This window comes from Rhinolophus ferrumequinum, chromosome 8, assembly GCF_004115265.2.
Source record: "Rhinolophus ferrumequinum isolate MPI-CBG mRhiFer1 chromosome 8, mRhiFer1_v1.p, whole genome shotgun sequence".
Lineage (NCBI taxonomy): Eukaryota > Metazoa > Chordata > Mammalia > Chiroptera > Rhinolophidae > Rhinolophus > Rhinolophus ferrumequinum.
The window spans coordinates 50,302,796-50,320,520 of record NC_046291.1 but is presented as its reverse complement, the minus strand read 5'-3'; the positions used below and the strand labels follow the sequence as shown (position 1 = coordinate 50,320,520).

Genomic DNA, 17,725 nt, shown 5'->3' with positions numbered 1-17,725 from the left:
TTCCCAAATCCTGTTGTGAATTAATTTTTCAATAACGGGTACAAAATGAAATGACTCTTCATATCTAATGATTCTAATATTTTTATATTACTTATAAAGCACTACAACAACCCCCAATTTAAAATGATTTGTGTACTTACAGTAAGATTTCCAAACAGGAGGTCTATATTCATCTGTATCTGAAAGAATAAACATCAAATTAACATTATTGAATATTTATATTTTAAATGAGATATTTTAATCATTAATTCATTTAATAAGTATTTGTGGAGGTCCGTTTGTCCTCGGCGTTGTGCTAGGCACCAACGGGCATTCAAAGGATTTTTTTAGTCTTAGTCCTTTCTTGAAGTACAGGTTCAAAGATGTTCAAATAAAGTTACTGTATTTATTTAACTACTTATCAAAGAAAAATATCAAGGTTAATTTTTACTGCTGGCACTCATTTCTTAACACTTACTGACATAATAATTGCCAACAATGTCTCTGTTTCTTTGGGCTTAAATCTATGATTATTTCATTGAAAGTTCCCTGAAGTCATTGGAATTTTTCTTTTTCAAATTGACCAGGTAACAATTTTAATCTTCAGAAAGGTATTTCTATATTTCCCTCCATTACATTTGGAGGATTCCAGTGTAACTGGTTTTACTAACATCAGGAAAGAAGAGCAGCAAGGTACAGTTCTTAGTCCTCATACATCCTGGACAATCAAAACCAGGAAATGAGAAACACTTCAATGAAAGAGAGTGTATCTAGGGAGCCTCAAAGAACATGAGGTAAACATCTGTTCTTCAAGTCCATTCTCCCACACTCTGCTTGAGTGCAGATGTAGGAGACAGTGTGAAGAGGAAGTGGAAAGAGATGGACATATAAATACGTGAGAGAGATGGGGGAATCAGAGAAAGAAGCAAAGCATTGTCAGCCATAAGCTCTGCCTGCAAGACTATGTAGCCAAACCAGCAGACGTAGCATTTCTGCATAGGAAGGTGTGGCAAGCCACATCACATCACCTGGCTCTGCTGGCATCCAACAAGAATCCCTTAAGTAATTTGATGCTAAAAATCTTGGTCTCCAAGGAAGCAAGACAATTCCCGGGAAGTTTACTGAGAAGGCTGAATCTAACACATGTAGTTAAAAGTAAAAATAGTCATAGACCCAAAACATTCAGCAGCCCAACTCCCAACCTTTGAACACAATCTTACATTTCATTTATGATGTGTTATCATGAACCACACAAATAGAATCAGAGGGCTACAGCCAGACTACCACCAAGGGGCACGAGAACACAAGGGAAAGTGTAAGTCAGTCATGAAGAAATTGCTTGGCACCCAACAGAAATGTTCAATTATGTTTTCTTAAAGAACGAATAAAAGATGACATGAGTAAATGAATACTGAATGAAGTAATGCAGCAAATAATGTTGACTCTCATTATTTGCAGTAGTTATATTCTTATCAAGTCACCTTGAACAGTGAATTACTGAATTCTGAACCCACTGCTCCTAGGGGAAACATAAGGTTAGGTTCCTGTGTGCTTCTGGCCACATTTTCATCAACCAATCAATACGCGACCTTGTTTCATGTGTGTTTCTGTTTAAAGATATCTTATTATATTTAGTATGTACTGTTGACTCATTAACACTGAACTCACAGCCAGCAGCACTGTAATTCCTGCCTCCATGAAGCTTATCTAAATACGTGTTATTTTCTCCATAACAAACATCACAGCCTTGTGCTTAGAACACCAGACAGCACATTGGCACTATGCTTGGGGGGCATTTTAAACAACAGAATCACCAATAAAAAACCACATAAATGCAAAAATGAAATGGGGCACTAAATAGACTATGACGAGGACACCTGTTTATAGTATGAGAGCTGAAACAAAGGCAGAGTCACCTTGTTTGACCTCAGCTGGGAGTACGCAGGTTATGCAACTCAAATATTTTGCCTCTCTGTGATCATTGGCAAATGACCATGAAATGTCACAGGTATTTATTTTAGGATTACAAATAAATGCCAGCAAGTAAGCAAACATGCAAATACAGAATTGGGACTAATGAAGACTAACTGTATATGAATGAGCAATTATTTAGGAAAACTGCCAACTCAGATGAACTTGCTTAGTAATGATATAAAGCAAGGATGAAATATGACCTTATGCAGTGATACATACATATACTGGGGGTGCCAAGAAATGTATACACATGACTTGTATTCATCTTTTATTGGTACATATTGAGTATTACAATTTTAATACAGTTTTTCCTTTCTTAAAATGTGTATACATTTTTTTGGCACCCTCTGTAGATATTTACTTTGCTAGTGTGTGTGTTTGGGGGGGCGGGGTTAATCATATCGAGGTTTGTCTTAGTAATTATAATTAACTCAATTATATACTCTTAATACTAGAAAAAATTTGACTGTAACCACTCAAATCATTTTATGATTTCATTGATGACATAATGAATGCTATACTAAATCAGTTTAGAGATTAACAGGAGAATGTACATTTACTGTCTTGGAAATCACCCATATTCCACCTATGTCTCGGCCTTATTGCCAAGGTCCAAAGAGCATAAGCTCCAGAGACGAGGCACTTCCTAACCCACCATGTAGAAGACACCCGGTGTAGCCAGGTAGGGGGAAGGCACTCAACCAGGTTGGGACCAGGTGTAAAGAATTTAATTTTGCCCTAAGAGGTTTGGTTTTTGCCCTCAGCTCCTACTGTTGTTTCCCCGAAAATAAGACCTAGTGGGACAATCAACTATAATGCGTCTTTTGGAGCAAAAATTAATATAAGACCCGCTATTTATTATATTACACCAGGTATTATAGTATAGTATATTATATTATATTATATTATATTATATTATATTATATTATATTATGTTATATTATATAGACCCGGTCTTATTTATATTACACCCGGTATTATATCATATCATGTCATAATATATTACCCAGTATTATGTTATGTTATATTATATTATATTACATTATATTAAACTATATTATACTATACCTGGTCTTACATTATAGTAAAATAAGACCAGGTCTTATATTAATTTTTGTTCCAAAAGACGCATTAGGGCTGATTGTCTGGATAGGTCTTACTTTCGGGGAAACACGGTAGGAGGTAATTTCGCCAGGGCACCTCAGGCTAGCCAGAGAGCGACAATATGACTTAGGTGGGGTGTGGGTCACACAGTATCAGTCAACCTGGGGACTGAGATCAATCACGTGGGCAATCAATCAACCATTTCTACATAATGAAGCCCCAATAAAAAAAACTGCACTCAAGACTTGGGAGAGCTTCCTTGGATGGAAATACTCTGTGTATTGACACACATCAATGCTGGAAGAATATGCACCCTGACTCCACGCAGAGGAAAGCTTCACATTCTGTACTTCTCCTGGACCCGACCTTACATACTTCTTGTTTGGCTGATCTCACTCAATCTGTATTCTTTCCCTACAATAAATCATGACTGTGAGTACAATAGTGTTCAGTGAGTTCTGTGAGTTTTAGCAAATTATCGAAACTGAGGGTGCTTTGAAGGAACTCCCTCCAACTTGCAGTTGGTGCTAGAAGTGAGGGAAGTCTTCACGACTGTACCCTCTAACTTTGTAGGTGGCCCCAACTCCTTGCAAACCTTGTGCAAAGCCTGTAGCGATGAGCAGTGAGGGTCTCCTGCAGATTGCTTTCACTTTGAAGAAGGTACCTGGGGAATTGTGTATCTAGTCCTAGACAGGGCTTTCTTAGGGGAACATCAACCTTTACTTGCTGTGTGACTTTTGGAAATTTGCTACCTCTCTGAATCTTAATTTATCTATAAAATGGAATAACCATATCATTTAAAATGGGAATAGTAACAGCACAGGTTTGTTTTGAGGATTAAATTGGGTATCATACATAAAGCACCTTGCACTTAGGAGATCTTTAGTAAACGAGTATCCTCTCCTGCCTTCACCAAAAGTAATTTTAAACACACAATGACAGTACTGTAGTAGCTGAGAGCCATTGTCAATGATTTCAGCTGTGCGGTCCCTTATTATTTTGTTTCCTGTACACCTACTCTATTATAGAAGATATTACTCAAAATGCTATAGATCACAATTACGTGGCCAAATAAAATGAGTATTTAGGCAAAAAAAAACGAGAAATATTGGGAGAAAAGTTTGAATTTCCTTTAATATTAAAAAAATTCTAATTACTCATTTAAGAGCATACATTAGGTTTTAAAAGTCTTTTCCTAGCAATCCATTTTTTGCTGATGGAAGTGTAAACTGGCACAACCTCTCTGGAGAACAATTGGTGACACATAACATAAGCCTTTAAAAATGTGTAATACAGGCATCTGTGAAAGCAGAACTTAAGCAAGATGCTCTTTGAAGGAGAGTATTTAAAAATTATGAGTCTTTCTTATGTTTAGGAGTAGAGATGTTAGGTCACCTTGGCATGGATCTTTTTGTTGATCAAGTTAGGCAAAGGGTAGGAACCAGTGTCTTCTGGACTCAGGGGAAAGGGCCCACTGGGAAGGAGAAGTTGGATGGCTTTGAAAAACATGCCTCAGCATCTTGATATGAAGAATTAGTTGCTAGAATCAGGGAGATCAATTATCCAGTACCCTAAATCCTTCAGGAAGGGAAGAAACATTACCCCAGTCTTTGATTCCTCAGATTCAAAGTTAGGGAATTCTGTCATACAAGAAACTCACAGCCCAAACCAGCTCCACTGCAAGAAAAGGTAGAGACACCTGAAATAAAATGACCTTGAGATGGATTAATTGAAACTAGTGATCTAGGGTCACTCAAAGGGCTTATGGTTTATTAGGTAGGAAAGATTGTGGCCCAGCATGAGGCAGATGTCAGAAGGGTCTCTGACTTCAGCTTCCCTGGCACATTGAATTGTTGTATATACGACTACGAACTAACAGACCACAATCTTGACCTCCAATTGGGGTCACTACTGTGACCTGGGCCAAGTCTGACCAGGAACAGCATCCTAGCAGCAGTTAGAAAAGGAACTACCAACAAACAATACAGGGTTGGTCTTTGACACTGACAGAAAATGATAAAGAGAAGGAAGATAAATAGTGTTCTATTATACTACAGTTGTCCTTCTGGCATTTGGAAAGGATGGGACCACTTCAGCACTGAGCAAGCCTCCTGGGGCTCAAGCTTGGAGGAGGAGACTGCCTAGAGAGGAAGATACTGAGTTCCCTGATAATTGGACATGAATTAATGGGGGAAAATGGCAGCACATGTGGCCCCTGAATTTACATAACAGGTCACGTCAGTTCCAAGTGCATATCTTGTTTGGCCCTGCAGTCCTATTTCTAGAAATGTATTGTAAAATAATAAAGTTATTAAGAAAATACTAATATAGAAGAATGCTATTGCCACATTACAATTAAAACTAAAAAGCTGGATCCAACCTAAGTGCCCAACAATTGGAAACTGATAGAATCAATTCTGACATATTCCAGTTTGAGGATATTGTGACTACATCAAAAGGACACCTTTTAATCTGTTAGAAAATCTGTTCTTTTAAATATTTTAAACCTTTTAAACAAGTGGCTTTCAAACTTTATTGCAAAAATCTGGATTATAAAGAGCTTTCAATATCTATCGATATTAACCACATTAGAAATTAAAACTGAGGACTCTTATTTGTTAATTTATTAAAAATAAACCCATTTTATCTCAATATAACACTTATGAAAAATATATATTTTTAAAAACAAAAAATTTGTTTTATATTTTGCAAATCTTTTCAATGCCTGGTGTAATTGAAGACAGCCAGATTCTCATATCTCCTTCTGTATTTAACCTGTTGTGGCATCATTGTGCCATGTACCTTCTGAAAGATTAAACTAGACACTTGTGAAAGAATGAGAGTGAAAAGGCAAATAATGTCTTATTATTATTAAAACAGTTTGGCTTTGTGGAAACTGAAAAATTCTGGGGACCCCCAGGGGATCCCAGACCATACTTTGAGAACAACTGTTTTAAACCATGCTAGGATATGGGGTAAGGTGGGATAAGATACATTTCATCTATAGAAGAGATACAAAAGTTAACTAAGAAGAGAAAAGAGAGGAAATCATGTGTTCAGCCTTTCAAAGTCATTTCAGCTTGTTCAAAGGAAGTTATGAAGGGCCAATCAGCATCAAATGTCTGTGATCTGTCTCTACCTAGAAGTCTCAAGGGCTCCCATCACCTCTTTTTGATTGTCAGAAAATCCACCGAGACTGAGCATATAAATGTAACAGACTTCCACCACTAAAGCATGATAGAGAATGATAGCCAGCCAATCTATGACTCAGGGACAGCTCATCTTAACAAACTCAAGGACAGCCACTTAAAATAATCTTAGCATGGTATGGATGAGTGTTTAAAGTAAGTACACACCCACAAAATCCATTAAAAGATTTCTCCATCACCTTTAAGTGTCAGTAATACTTTTCATTCTACATAAAAGATAATTTTATAAAAATACCAAAGTTATGCTGCCATACAGTAATGTTGAAATATCAGAAAGTCTCATTCATTCCATAAAAATGTATGTATTAAACACTTTCCATGGGTAAGAGTGTCAGTTACAAGACGGGTCCAGATGTGACCGATGCCTTCAAAGGCAGTAAGGAAAAAAGATGGTTACTATTATTTACAAACAAGGTACTATGAGTAATAGATAATCCTCTTATACACAGTAAGAGTTTTACAAACCATCATCTTGTCAAAATGCCTGGCAAGAATAGGTCCCCAATAAATATTTGCTGAACTGAGGAAGGAATGGAAAAAAAGAAGGAATCACTGTTGGCCAGTATCAAGAAAGACAAACCGGAGGTGTATCATCTGACAAAAGCTCTGAAGGACAGAAGATTTTTTAAAGTAAAATGGTTAAGAGAAAGAGAATGGAAATAAAGAGAGAAAACAACATTATAAACAGAAGGAACACACTGAATAAGGACACAGAAACAAGAAAGTTCTGGAAGTGTTTGAAGAACTGCAAATAATGCAGTGGATGCAATAAAAGACATGTTGAGGAAAGCTTGAGACTCAGGCACTGGAGGGAACCTGGCTGAGTTTTTCAAGGAGTATCCATAAGTAATATGCCATGTGTTTTTCTCTGCTTTGTACTTACTTCCCATTAACTACTCAGAGGAATACTGTCTGAGAGGAATACTATAGTCAGGCCCAGGTCAGTTCTCAAGAGTGAGAGAAAACAAGCCAGGCAGCAGGAAGGCCAAAGGTAGACAAAACGTCAAGGTAGACAAAACTGAGGGAGCAAAGACTCAGAGGAGGGAGAAAGTACCGGACTCAAAAGTCACAAATGGTAGACCTGGGAAGGTGCAGGGACAGCTCCACGTCAGAGCAAGCACAGAAGTAAGAAGCCTGGTTCTGTCTGTAATTCTCTTCTGTGATTCTAAGCAAAAATCTAAACAAATTCAGGGAAACGAAAGAAAAAAATGAGATCAGTTAACTATATGGAAAGTAAAGACCAAATTGGTTAGTACGCACAGTATAATCGCATTTTTGTAAATGAAAGAAAAGGTATCTGTGTGAGTATGTACCGTGTTTCCCCGAAAAAGACCGAGCCAGACAATCAGCTCTAACGCATCTTTTGGAGCAAAAATTAACATAAGACCCAGTCTTATATAAGATTATATTATATTATATTATATTATATTATATTACATTACATTACATTACATTATATAAGACCTGGTATTATATTATATTATATATTATATTGTATTATATTATACCCGATATTATATTATATTTATTACTATATTATATATTATTATATTATATTATATTATAACCGATCTTATAGTAAAATAAGACTGGGTCTTATATTAATTTTTGCTCCAAAAGACACATTAGAGCTGACTGGTCGGCTAGGTCTTATTTTTGGGGAAACACGGTATGTGTATGTGTACATACAAGAGGGACAAGAAGAGAGAGATCTAGAAAGATCTAGAATTGAATACACTAATTTAAGTAACAGTAGTGATTGCTAGATTAGCCTTTCTTATCCAGGTTCCTCATGTGAATCACAAAGCACAGAAAATGTTTTGAGTGACTATTTTCTCAGTTTTCCCATATATGATAGATAACAAGTGTTTTTCTAGAAGCACAGGAGAGAAGTTAACTTACATACAATGGATACCCTAGGTCATTGGGGTATTATTCTTTCCTAGAACCAGCAGAAAGGCTTTTCTAGATGCTGATTTTTATTTTTCTTATATATCTATGTCATTTTTTAAGAAAATTATACAATGAATATGTTACATTTGTGCTAAGGAGAAAAAAACCTATTAAAACAAAAAGTGTAAGTTAACTTTGTAAGAAGAGAAAAACATGGAAACATTCACATAGAAAAAAATCTCATTTAACAAACACCACAGGAAGTTCTAATTATTCTGAGTGGGCTCTTGAAATGAATATACTACCAGAGAAATTCTATTTCCAGTCTTAGAGGCTTAATCAACTACAAGCTTTGTGACAAATTTATCCATAATAAAGCAGCATCTTCTAAAGTCTTAGAGTTCCTCCTCAGAACCTTTGTGGAGGTCTTCTCCTACTTCTTCCTGTTCTAATTGAATCTGCTGAATGGGAAACATTCATTATGGAAAAGAGAACAGCTTCTTAATTAAATTTTCTTTCACTCTTGGTTAATTGCTAAAAATTGGGAGTCAAGGAAATCTTATTTTATTTTTATGAAAAATGATACCATTTTTTCTTCCTTCTATAAACTCAAAGATGCATGTTTTAAGCAAAACTTAGTGTTCAACTTTTGTGCCTATAATTTCCTTTTGTGCTTTTTTTCTCTGAATATTAATATTTTCAAGGACATTCATTTTTCCTTTAAATATTAAAAAATTTCAAAATACTTACCTGAAACTTTAGTCAATGTTTAAAAAAAACTTAGCAAAATGTATCTAGGGTATCTTTGATATTATATGCTATATTGTAATTTATAATATTAGGGCTATTTAGGAGGTACTTGAAGTGTTCATTTATTGACTGATAAGATTAAATCTACTTATAAATACCCTAAAGTTCTGAATGTTTAGATTAACTTAAAATATATATGGTTGAATAAATCTTAATGCTGTCTCCAACCAGATCCTACTTACATCCAGTATGTCTATGGATGTCATTGATAATGACTGACCTTTGAAAACTAAAAGTTTTATTTCATTTCTTTTATTATGTAGTTTTGTGTATCATTATGTAGCTGTCTTATGAATTCATTGGTTTAAAACAATGTTATGTTGAAATTTAAACCTGCTTAACTTTTTATTTTAAAAAATAAATTGTTCACTCCAGAACAGGCTAGAATGTTAAATTTAAGCTGTTTATTGTTTTAGACTCAAACCAAAATGGCTTTTACAACTTTTTAACAACACGATAGGTTTTCTCAAAAAGGCCTATGCTGCATTTTAAATGAAGTTTAGACTAATAATGTATGAACACTCAAAAACTGTGTGATTAATGTTTTACAGCCCATTTGTTTCAGATTGCCTTTGATTGGAAAATGAACAATTTTTATTTCTGTAAAAAGAATGGCATTTATTGACAAGAGAGTAACGTTTTCTTCCTTCAAATGAAGACTCACCTTTCAACCAACTGGCAAGAGATTCCCTGCCCTGCTTTAATCAGAAAATGTAAACAATTAATGATTAATCTCTACCTGTTGCTTCTGTTTCTGTACCAAATTTGGCATATCAAAATAATGAGATGCTTGGTGACCACAAAACTCTACTTTACTATAATCTTATAAAAGAAGCTGGGCATAAAATTCACAATAAATACCAAACAATTACTACCGTTAATATTTGAAAGAGTCACAAAGAAAACAACCAACCAAATTTTTTACTCTAAAAGAAATACATTTCATGGAATACAGTAATTCATAGTAAAAAGCAAAAGGCTCATAATAACATACACGATTCTAAACTAACGAGAAAACAAAAAGAGTTTTGCTAGGTTTCTAGGTACACTCAAGTCCTGACTAAACTTCTTTCCTAGAAAATGCTTCAAAACGTGGAAAAGAGGCATTTCAACTAAGATAATTAAAATTCACTTTGCAAAGTCATGGCCAAATCAGGTCAGCTAAATTCACCCTTAGAAGAAACAAAGTCATTTAAAACTGTTCCAAGTTGAAAATGGATGTGTCATGATATAATTCAGAAATAAACTATTTTTAAAACCAAAGATAATTGTTTTTAATTCTTAAGAGAATAATGACCCAGAACTGTTACTATATGGAAAAAACTTCTGAGACTGTGCAACTATAGTGCTTACATATAACTTCATCAAAGATCCCCAAAAACAAATATTTTGCAAAAGTAGCACTCAACTCCACCATAGACCCATAGCTTGGGCCAACAAAGCCTTCTAAATGAAATGTGAACCAAATTTGGAAAGCTCTCCTTTTTAAAACTCAAACTTGGCCTTTTATTAAAGACATAAGCAATATTTCCTCTAACCAACTTGGTCGACCTAGCAAGCTGACTACACAAAGTCCTACACAAAGCAAATCTGTAATTCTGTCTGTAATTCTCTTCTGTGATTCTAAGCAAAAATCTAAACAAATTTAGGAAAACGAAAGGAAAAAATGAGATCAGTTAACTATCTGGAAAGTAAAAACCAAGTTGGTTAGTACGCACAGTATAATCACAGACAGAATTACAGATTTGCTTCTTCAAATCTTTTCACTGTATTCTTGGAAACAAAAAGCTACACAAAGGAACTGAGTCATTCAACTCAATTCAAAGGTAGGTGTTGTCATTTTCCAACCCACTATTTCTTCTTCTAGACAAGTCCCATTTCTCTGAGGTTTTCTCTTTAAAGGAAAGCAAAATAAATAATGAACATTATTTCTGATAATGTTTATCCTAACATGTTGGCATATTAACAGAAAGTTGTCAGACAGGCCCACTTAACCACAAGGTTTCTAACAGAGAATGTTAAGAGCTTTAACTCCTGCCAAGCCTCTCAATAACATCAAAAAATAGAATACACAAAACACAATGGCAATAAAGTATACCCTTCTGCTTGATTTCTCTCCATCTCACATGTCTAAAATTAGACTGCAATAAATTTTTATGAAGTCCTTATAATTCGTCCTTAACAGACTATATCATATGGTATATATATTTCACCACACACAAAAAGAATATACCCGATGAACAAAAAGTTTCCACACCCAGCAATTGAGAGTTTTAACCGTCCAGAGCACTTAAAGTTATAAATATAAAAAATGTAATAACATGAAAACTCTCTGCGGAATTTTTACTTTTTATAAATACAAGTTCTGGAAAATACCTAACTAAAACTATACTTTTGGTGGGGATCTTCCTAGCCGGTTACCTAAGAACTATAACTCAGTTGTCTCAAACCCCCTCACTTCCTTCAGTAGACACAGTACATACCCTCCTTGTTCTTTTCTTAAAGGAAAAGTTGCAATGTTTTCGCCTTGTTGTTATTCATCCTTTGGGACAAATTATTACTAAGCCATGCATTTCCCATGCACCAACATAGTTTTGTAGCAGTGACTCACTTGGATCCTTGCCCTTGGAAAAGGAATCTGTCACCATATTCTCAGGCTTAGGAGTATGCAACAGAATGTATTTCTCAGAACATGTGTTCTTTTTTGACTCAAATTCACAGAATAGTTAGTACACTCCAATGATGATTGTCAACTTGTTTTCTGTCAGTAAGCATTCCAACAACCACCTTTCAACGTCTTGCCTTGCATCAATGTTGTCAAGCTTTATCAAGAGGACAGGTATTCAGAAAGTAGGAATGAATGAAACTCTTTGAGGTAGAGATAATGCTCTTCTTAGTAACACAGTTGACCCTCTTTTAGTTACACAGTATCCATGGGTTCAACATCTGCAGAGTCAACCAACTAGGGATCTAAAATATGTTCTTAAATGTTACATTGTTGCTGATGTGTACTACTATGTAGTAAGGCTATGATGGCTGCCTCTGTACTAAACCTGTACAGACTTCTTTCTTGTCATTATTACCTAAACAATACAGTGTAGCTATTTGTATACCATTTACATTGTATTAGGTATTATAAGTAATCTAGAGATGATTTGATGTATATGGGAGGATGTGTGTAGGTTATAAGCAAATACTATGCCATTTTATATGAGGGACTTGAGCATCCACAGATTTTGGTATTCACGCGGAGGTAGAGGATGTTCTAGAACCAATCTCCCGTGGATACCAAGGGATGGCACTTTGACATGAGATGGAAAAAGATCACAACATTCCTCATCTTATCAAAATTTCCTAATACACTTCTTTTAAACTGGGCTTCTCTGAGAAACCCAATCAGTGTCTGTCTCTCTCAGTGTCTATCTGTCTCTGTCTCTGACACACACACACACACACACACACACACACACACACACACACACACAGTGAAGAACACAGAGAAGTTTGCTTTGTGGAGCCAAATGTGCAACAAGGCAGTTCACAGCTGTAGGAAAGAAAGCAGAGTCAGTCAGAGAAGTGATACTGTGTCAACCACAAATGAGCACAGTTGGATAATTCTAAGCACATGCTAACTGTCCCAAGGTATAATAAAATGCTCAGCATGTTTTAATTAACTGCGCTTTGACTGCACACATGACAGTATAGGCTGCCAAGATGTAAAAAGTCTTTGGCAATGAGAACTTGTGTTCCAAATTGATAGGTACCTATTTTTCTGCCATTGAGAGGAGAGCCCAGGGCATGAAAGATCTGGGCTTGTGGTCTCTCTTGCCAACAGTTGCATCCAAAAAGTCCTAAAATGAACATGTAACGGACTTATTTGTCCTAAAGAAGTTCCTGCAGTGGTGGGGAAATACGAATTCTTAGGGAAGGCATCACTGAGAAGGTGACTTTTGAGTAAAGAACTGGATCAGAGGACGGAGCCAGTCGCAGAGATACTTGGGGGGGGGGGGGGGGGGGACACATTCCAGTCCCAGGGAACAGCTAGGAGGAGCACGTAACTGGAAGTGCAACAGTGCCAAAGGCCCACCTTTTAATTCTTAAATCCAAATGCTTTAAAAAGTGAAAGCATTTTTATAATTCATTTGGCAGCAAACTCTGGTCTGACTAACCCTGAAAGTGTTTTTTAAATTTGATGGCAAAAGCCTCACCTGAACAGATATGTGAATATTTACGATCGTTATTTATTCCACAGAGTGTAACCATTCATTTCAATGAGGAAATACCATGTGATGAGAGTGACGTCTCAGACTGCTGGGGTGTTATCAAATAGACCACATATGAGACATGCTACCTTTCTAAAATCCAAAAACTTCTTAATTCCAACCCACATCTGTTACCAATGGTTTTGGATAAGGGATTACAGACCTGATACTGGTGTTAATATGCAGGGTTGATCATGTTAAAACATATGTCAGCACATGACACTCTTCTGCCAGACCCTAATGGCTTCCTGTATCACTCAGAATAAAAGCCAAACTCTTTACAACCGCCTACACAATTGCTATTCAAAAAGGACCACAGCAATGACATCACCTGGTAATTTGTTAGAAATGCAGAATTGCAGGACCCCAATCCATCTATGAATCACAGTGTGGATTTTCACAAGATCCCCAGGTGATGTGCACGCCCCTGGTTTTTCAGAAGCACTGACCCACAGGACCTTAGATGATCTGTCTTTGTCACCTTGCAGAGTTCATCCCCTGCTTCTCTCTCCCTCACCCACTCTTCTTCAGTCTCTTTGGTTTCCTTGCCATTCATCAAACATACGAGAAACATTTCCACCTAGCTGTTCCCTGGGACTGGAATGTGTCGTCCCCCCCAAGTATCTCTGCGACTGGCTCCGTCCTCTGATCCAGTTCTTTACTCAAAAGTCACCTTCTCAGTGACGCCTTCCCTAACAATTCGTATTTCCTCTGTTCTCACTGTATGTTTTTTCTCTTTGGTACTTATCACTTATCTAAAAGGACTAACATTTTACCAAATTATGTTGTTTTTTTTTGTCTCTTCCCATTAGAATGTAAACTTCATGAGGGCAGGGATTTTTTTGTCTGCTTTTCACACTGTTGTATCCTTCATGCCTAGAACAGCAATTCTCAGTGTGGTTTGTGAATCACTGAGTCACTTTCAGGGGGGTCCACAAGGTCAAAACAATTTTCATAATTATTCTCTGCAGTTATTTGCCTTTTTCACTGTATTGACATTTGCACAGGTAGTGCAAAGGCTGTGGTAGGTAAAACTGCTGGTGCCTCAGCACAAAACAGTGCACTGGGACTAAACGGCATCAGCTGCCATTGGAGTTTTCAGCACCACACACTTGTAGGTTAAAGAATAAAACTTTATTTCACTTAGGAACATGAAGCAGTTTAAAAACTATTAATTAAATCTTGACCCTCGAATACATGTCTTTTTAATATTCTGTGTGACAAAACGAGAAGTGTGCATACCTGCTGCATACTGCAGTATAGGGGCTGTCTTTGAGGAAAAGCGTATGTGGGATCGAGTTGTGAGCCGGACTAGCTGCAATTTTTGTCAGCACCATTTCACCAAAGAATGATTGACAAACTATGACTATGCAGACTTGTGACATTAAGGAAAAAACTGACAGTATTTATTGCCAGTCATAAAATGCAACCTTTCAAGTGAAAATTAGAATTTGAGGAAACTTGTGTGCACCATCATGAGCTTAATAGTTTGTTAATATTTAAAGGCTTTTCCAATGAGATTAATAGCGATATTAAAAATGTGATTTGTTAATATGATATATAATGAAATGTGTTAACATTTGGAAGATTTGCATAACTCAATGAACTAATATTTTTGAAATGACAAATGCATGACAGTACAAAATCATGCCTGGGTAAAAGAGCCAGTCAAAGTACAAGACAGACCAGTGGATTTTAATGTAACAAAATGTTCATTGATTTGGTTTCAGAGTCTACCTTGCAACTTACCTTTATGAAACTCCCACTTGTCAAGTTCTAATGTAGTATCAAAGAATATCCACAACTATTTGAAAAGATTATTAAAATACTTCCCTCTTTTCCACTACATATCTGTATGAGGCCTGAGTTTATTCACATACTCCAGTCAAAATATATTACAACAGATGATTACAGATATGACCCTTCTTCTTTTAAACTAGACATTAAAGTGTTTGTAAAAATGTAAAAGAATGCCACTACTCCTACTTTACAAATATAGTTATGTTTCATAAAATGTTATTTAGGCTAACATGTAATGGTTTTATTATTTTTAAACCAACTGATAATTATTTTAATTTCTCAATTTTACTTTTACATAGCAATACATAAAACACACAAAAACAAATGCTCCTTAGATTCCTCAGTGTTTAAGAATATAAATGGGTTCTGAGACTTAAAAGTTTGAGAACCACCAGCCTAAAACAATAACTAGAAGATAACAGTAAATTTTGTTGCCCTGGACAGTTACAACATGCTGAGCTCTTGGTAAATGCGTTTATACTTATTTCATTTATGCCTCACAATAAGCCTCTAAAGTAGATATTATTACTATCACCGTTTTACAGATGAGAAAACCAGCACTTGAGAGAGATCAAGGTATCTGTTTAAAGTCACAAGCAGCAGAACCACCTGAGCCGAAATCCCGCAACTCCAGGTCTCATACTCCTATAACCACTACTGATATATAATAAAGGCATGTAGGTTAGAAACAAGGCAAACAGTACAAAGCCAAATGACCACATTTAAAAATATCAAAACAATAAGAAACCAAACTACAGAGCCAAATGAGTTGGGGACTGAAGGGAGACAACCTGCGGTTCGTGTGAGCAGAAGAAAGACCAGAACAACTCAGAGGTAGAATGAAGATGTTTGAGGAAATGATTCAAGGGTAGCCCACAAGAATACAACAATTATTGTAGGCTGAAGAATGGACAATAAAAACCCTGAGATGTCTATTTAGCTTCACGACCAAAGGACAGTAGAGACAAGCTGGTATCCTTATGGTCAGGTTCCTTCATGATGCTATTAAAGTCTCGCTACTGCTGGTTTCCCTGCAGTTCAAGCTTGAGTATCATCTTCAATGAAATGTTTAGGATAATCTCTGGTTTCCATGTCCAAAGAGTTTCCACCTCATTAAATCTATCAACCCCCAAGAAGTACCTTCTTGCACGCCCGAAGTCGGGTGATATCCTGATGATAGTCCATCACCCCGATGGAATTAGTGACAAGAAGGGCACTTACTGTGTACATTTTATGAAGCAAGCCTATAAAATCAAGAGCAGTAATCCATTCCCAACTTAAATTTTCTAAGCTAAAAAGTCCGGCTTGAATACGCAGATATACTTCCTACAATCTTGAAACTTTCACTTTGTCTAATATTTAAACCAGGAATCACTTTTGTTAGGGCTGATTACAAAATGAATGATCTACGATTTGGAAGACAAAAATCAGGGGAAGTGGTGGGAGAGCAGCGGTCATGGTTTTAACAATGCAGCCTGCAGACAAACAATGGAAGTTGGGGCACAGAAAGTCAAGTGAAATCTTGGAACTGTTCTCACTCTATTAGGAGGAAGGGAGGAAGGCAGGGAGGCCAAAAAAGCAGGTTAGTATTCACCTATGTGAAATGTGTTCTGAGAAGAGACTGTGAGGAATCGAGCTACAGAATGGAATCAGAGAGGAGGTTTAAAAAATTCTGACTCAGGTACGTAGATGGAAGACCAGAAATGGAAAACATAGAACCTCTAGTATTCATAATACCCACAGCAATGGAAAAAATGAATTTATAAGTATATTCTCAAAATTCTGGATGAGGGAGATCCTGAAAAGTTCCTGGCATATAAGGGATGATAGTAATTGATATTCTCTTTCTCTAGTCTTCTATCTTCATTTAATGTCAGTGAATATAACAAGAAAATTATGAGGGCTTTCATAGCTTCACTAGTGATCCAGGATTACCTTAACAATAGCTTTTGTCTAGAACTCTTCCGTTCCTCAACCACAAATACTGCTACAGGGGGTCATCAAAGTAAGAGTCTAAGGTTAGAAAGAGAATGCTGCATAGCAACTCGGCTCACTGGCATTTCCCAGAGCTGATGGGCTGCTGTCCAGTCGTCAGGCCTCCTTCCTACACAGCCCATGCTTCAACAGATGGTGTACAGAACTATAGGGACTCAGCATTTTGCTAGATCATAAAACAGAAAACATGCATATGAAACACAGTTATTAGTGTTTTAAGTTCCAGAGCACAGTGGTCTCCTTGCATGGTATCAATGGACCGACTTAGGCTGCTCAAAGCCTGGTAATAAAACACAATTTTCTTAGGAAGGGCAGAAACCTGGAGCAGAAGCTAACAATATAGCCACTGGGGTTCGGCAAATTAAGAGCTGAAACAATGTTATGGGATCTTTTTCTATGAAGGTATGAAACAAGCAAAAGATGCCTGGGTGCTTCGCCTCTGAGGACTAAGGAAGAAGAGGAATTACACAATGTCTGCCAGGCAGCTGTTTCAGTACTAACTATGAGGGTGTGTCTCACTTCTTGCTACTAGCTTTGGTGTGCACGTTAGTGGTTACAGGTGTGGGCTCTGGGGGTTGGAAACCTGACTCTACTACAGCTTACTGATTGTGAGTCTGACCTTGGGCAAGTCAACTGGACAAATTAATATTCATTACTATTATCAGCAAAAAAACAAAAAAAAGAAGAAAAAGAAAAAAG

The 17,725-nt window shown here is 36.5% G+C and overlaps 1 protein-coding gene across 1 annotated transcript in view; it reads right to left on the bottom strand.

Annotated features, from left to right (window-relative positions):
- Positions 1-17,725, bottom strand: part of CHN1 (chimerin 1) — a 176,763-nt gene that overhangs the window by 125,297 nt on the left and 33,741 nt on the right. Inside the window, exon 3 of the mRNA XM_033112258.1 lies at positions 141-179. Coding sequence (XP_032968149.1) covers positions 141-179 — 39 coding nt within the window. The remainder of the gene's footprint in view (positions 1-140; positions 180-17,725) is intronic.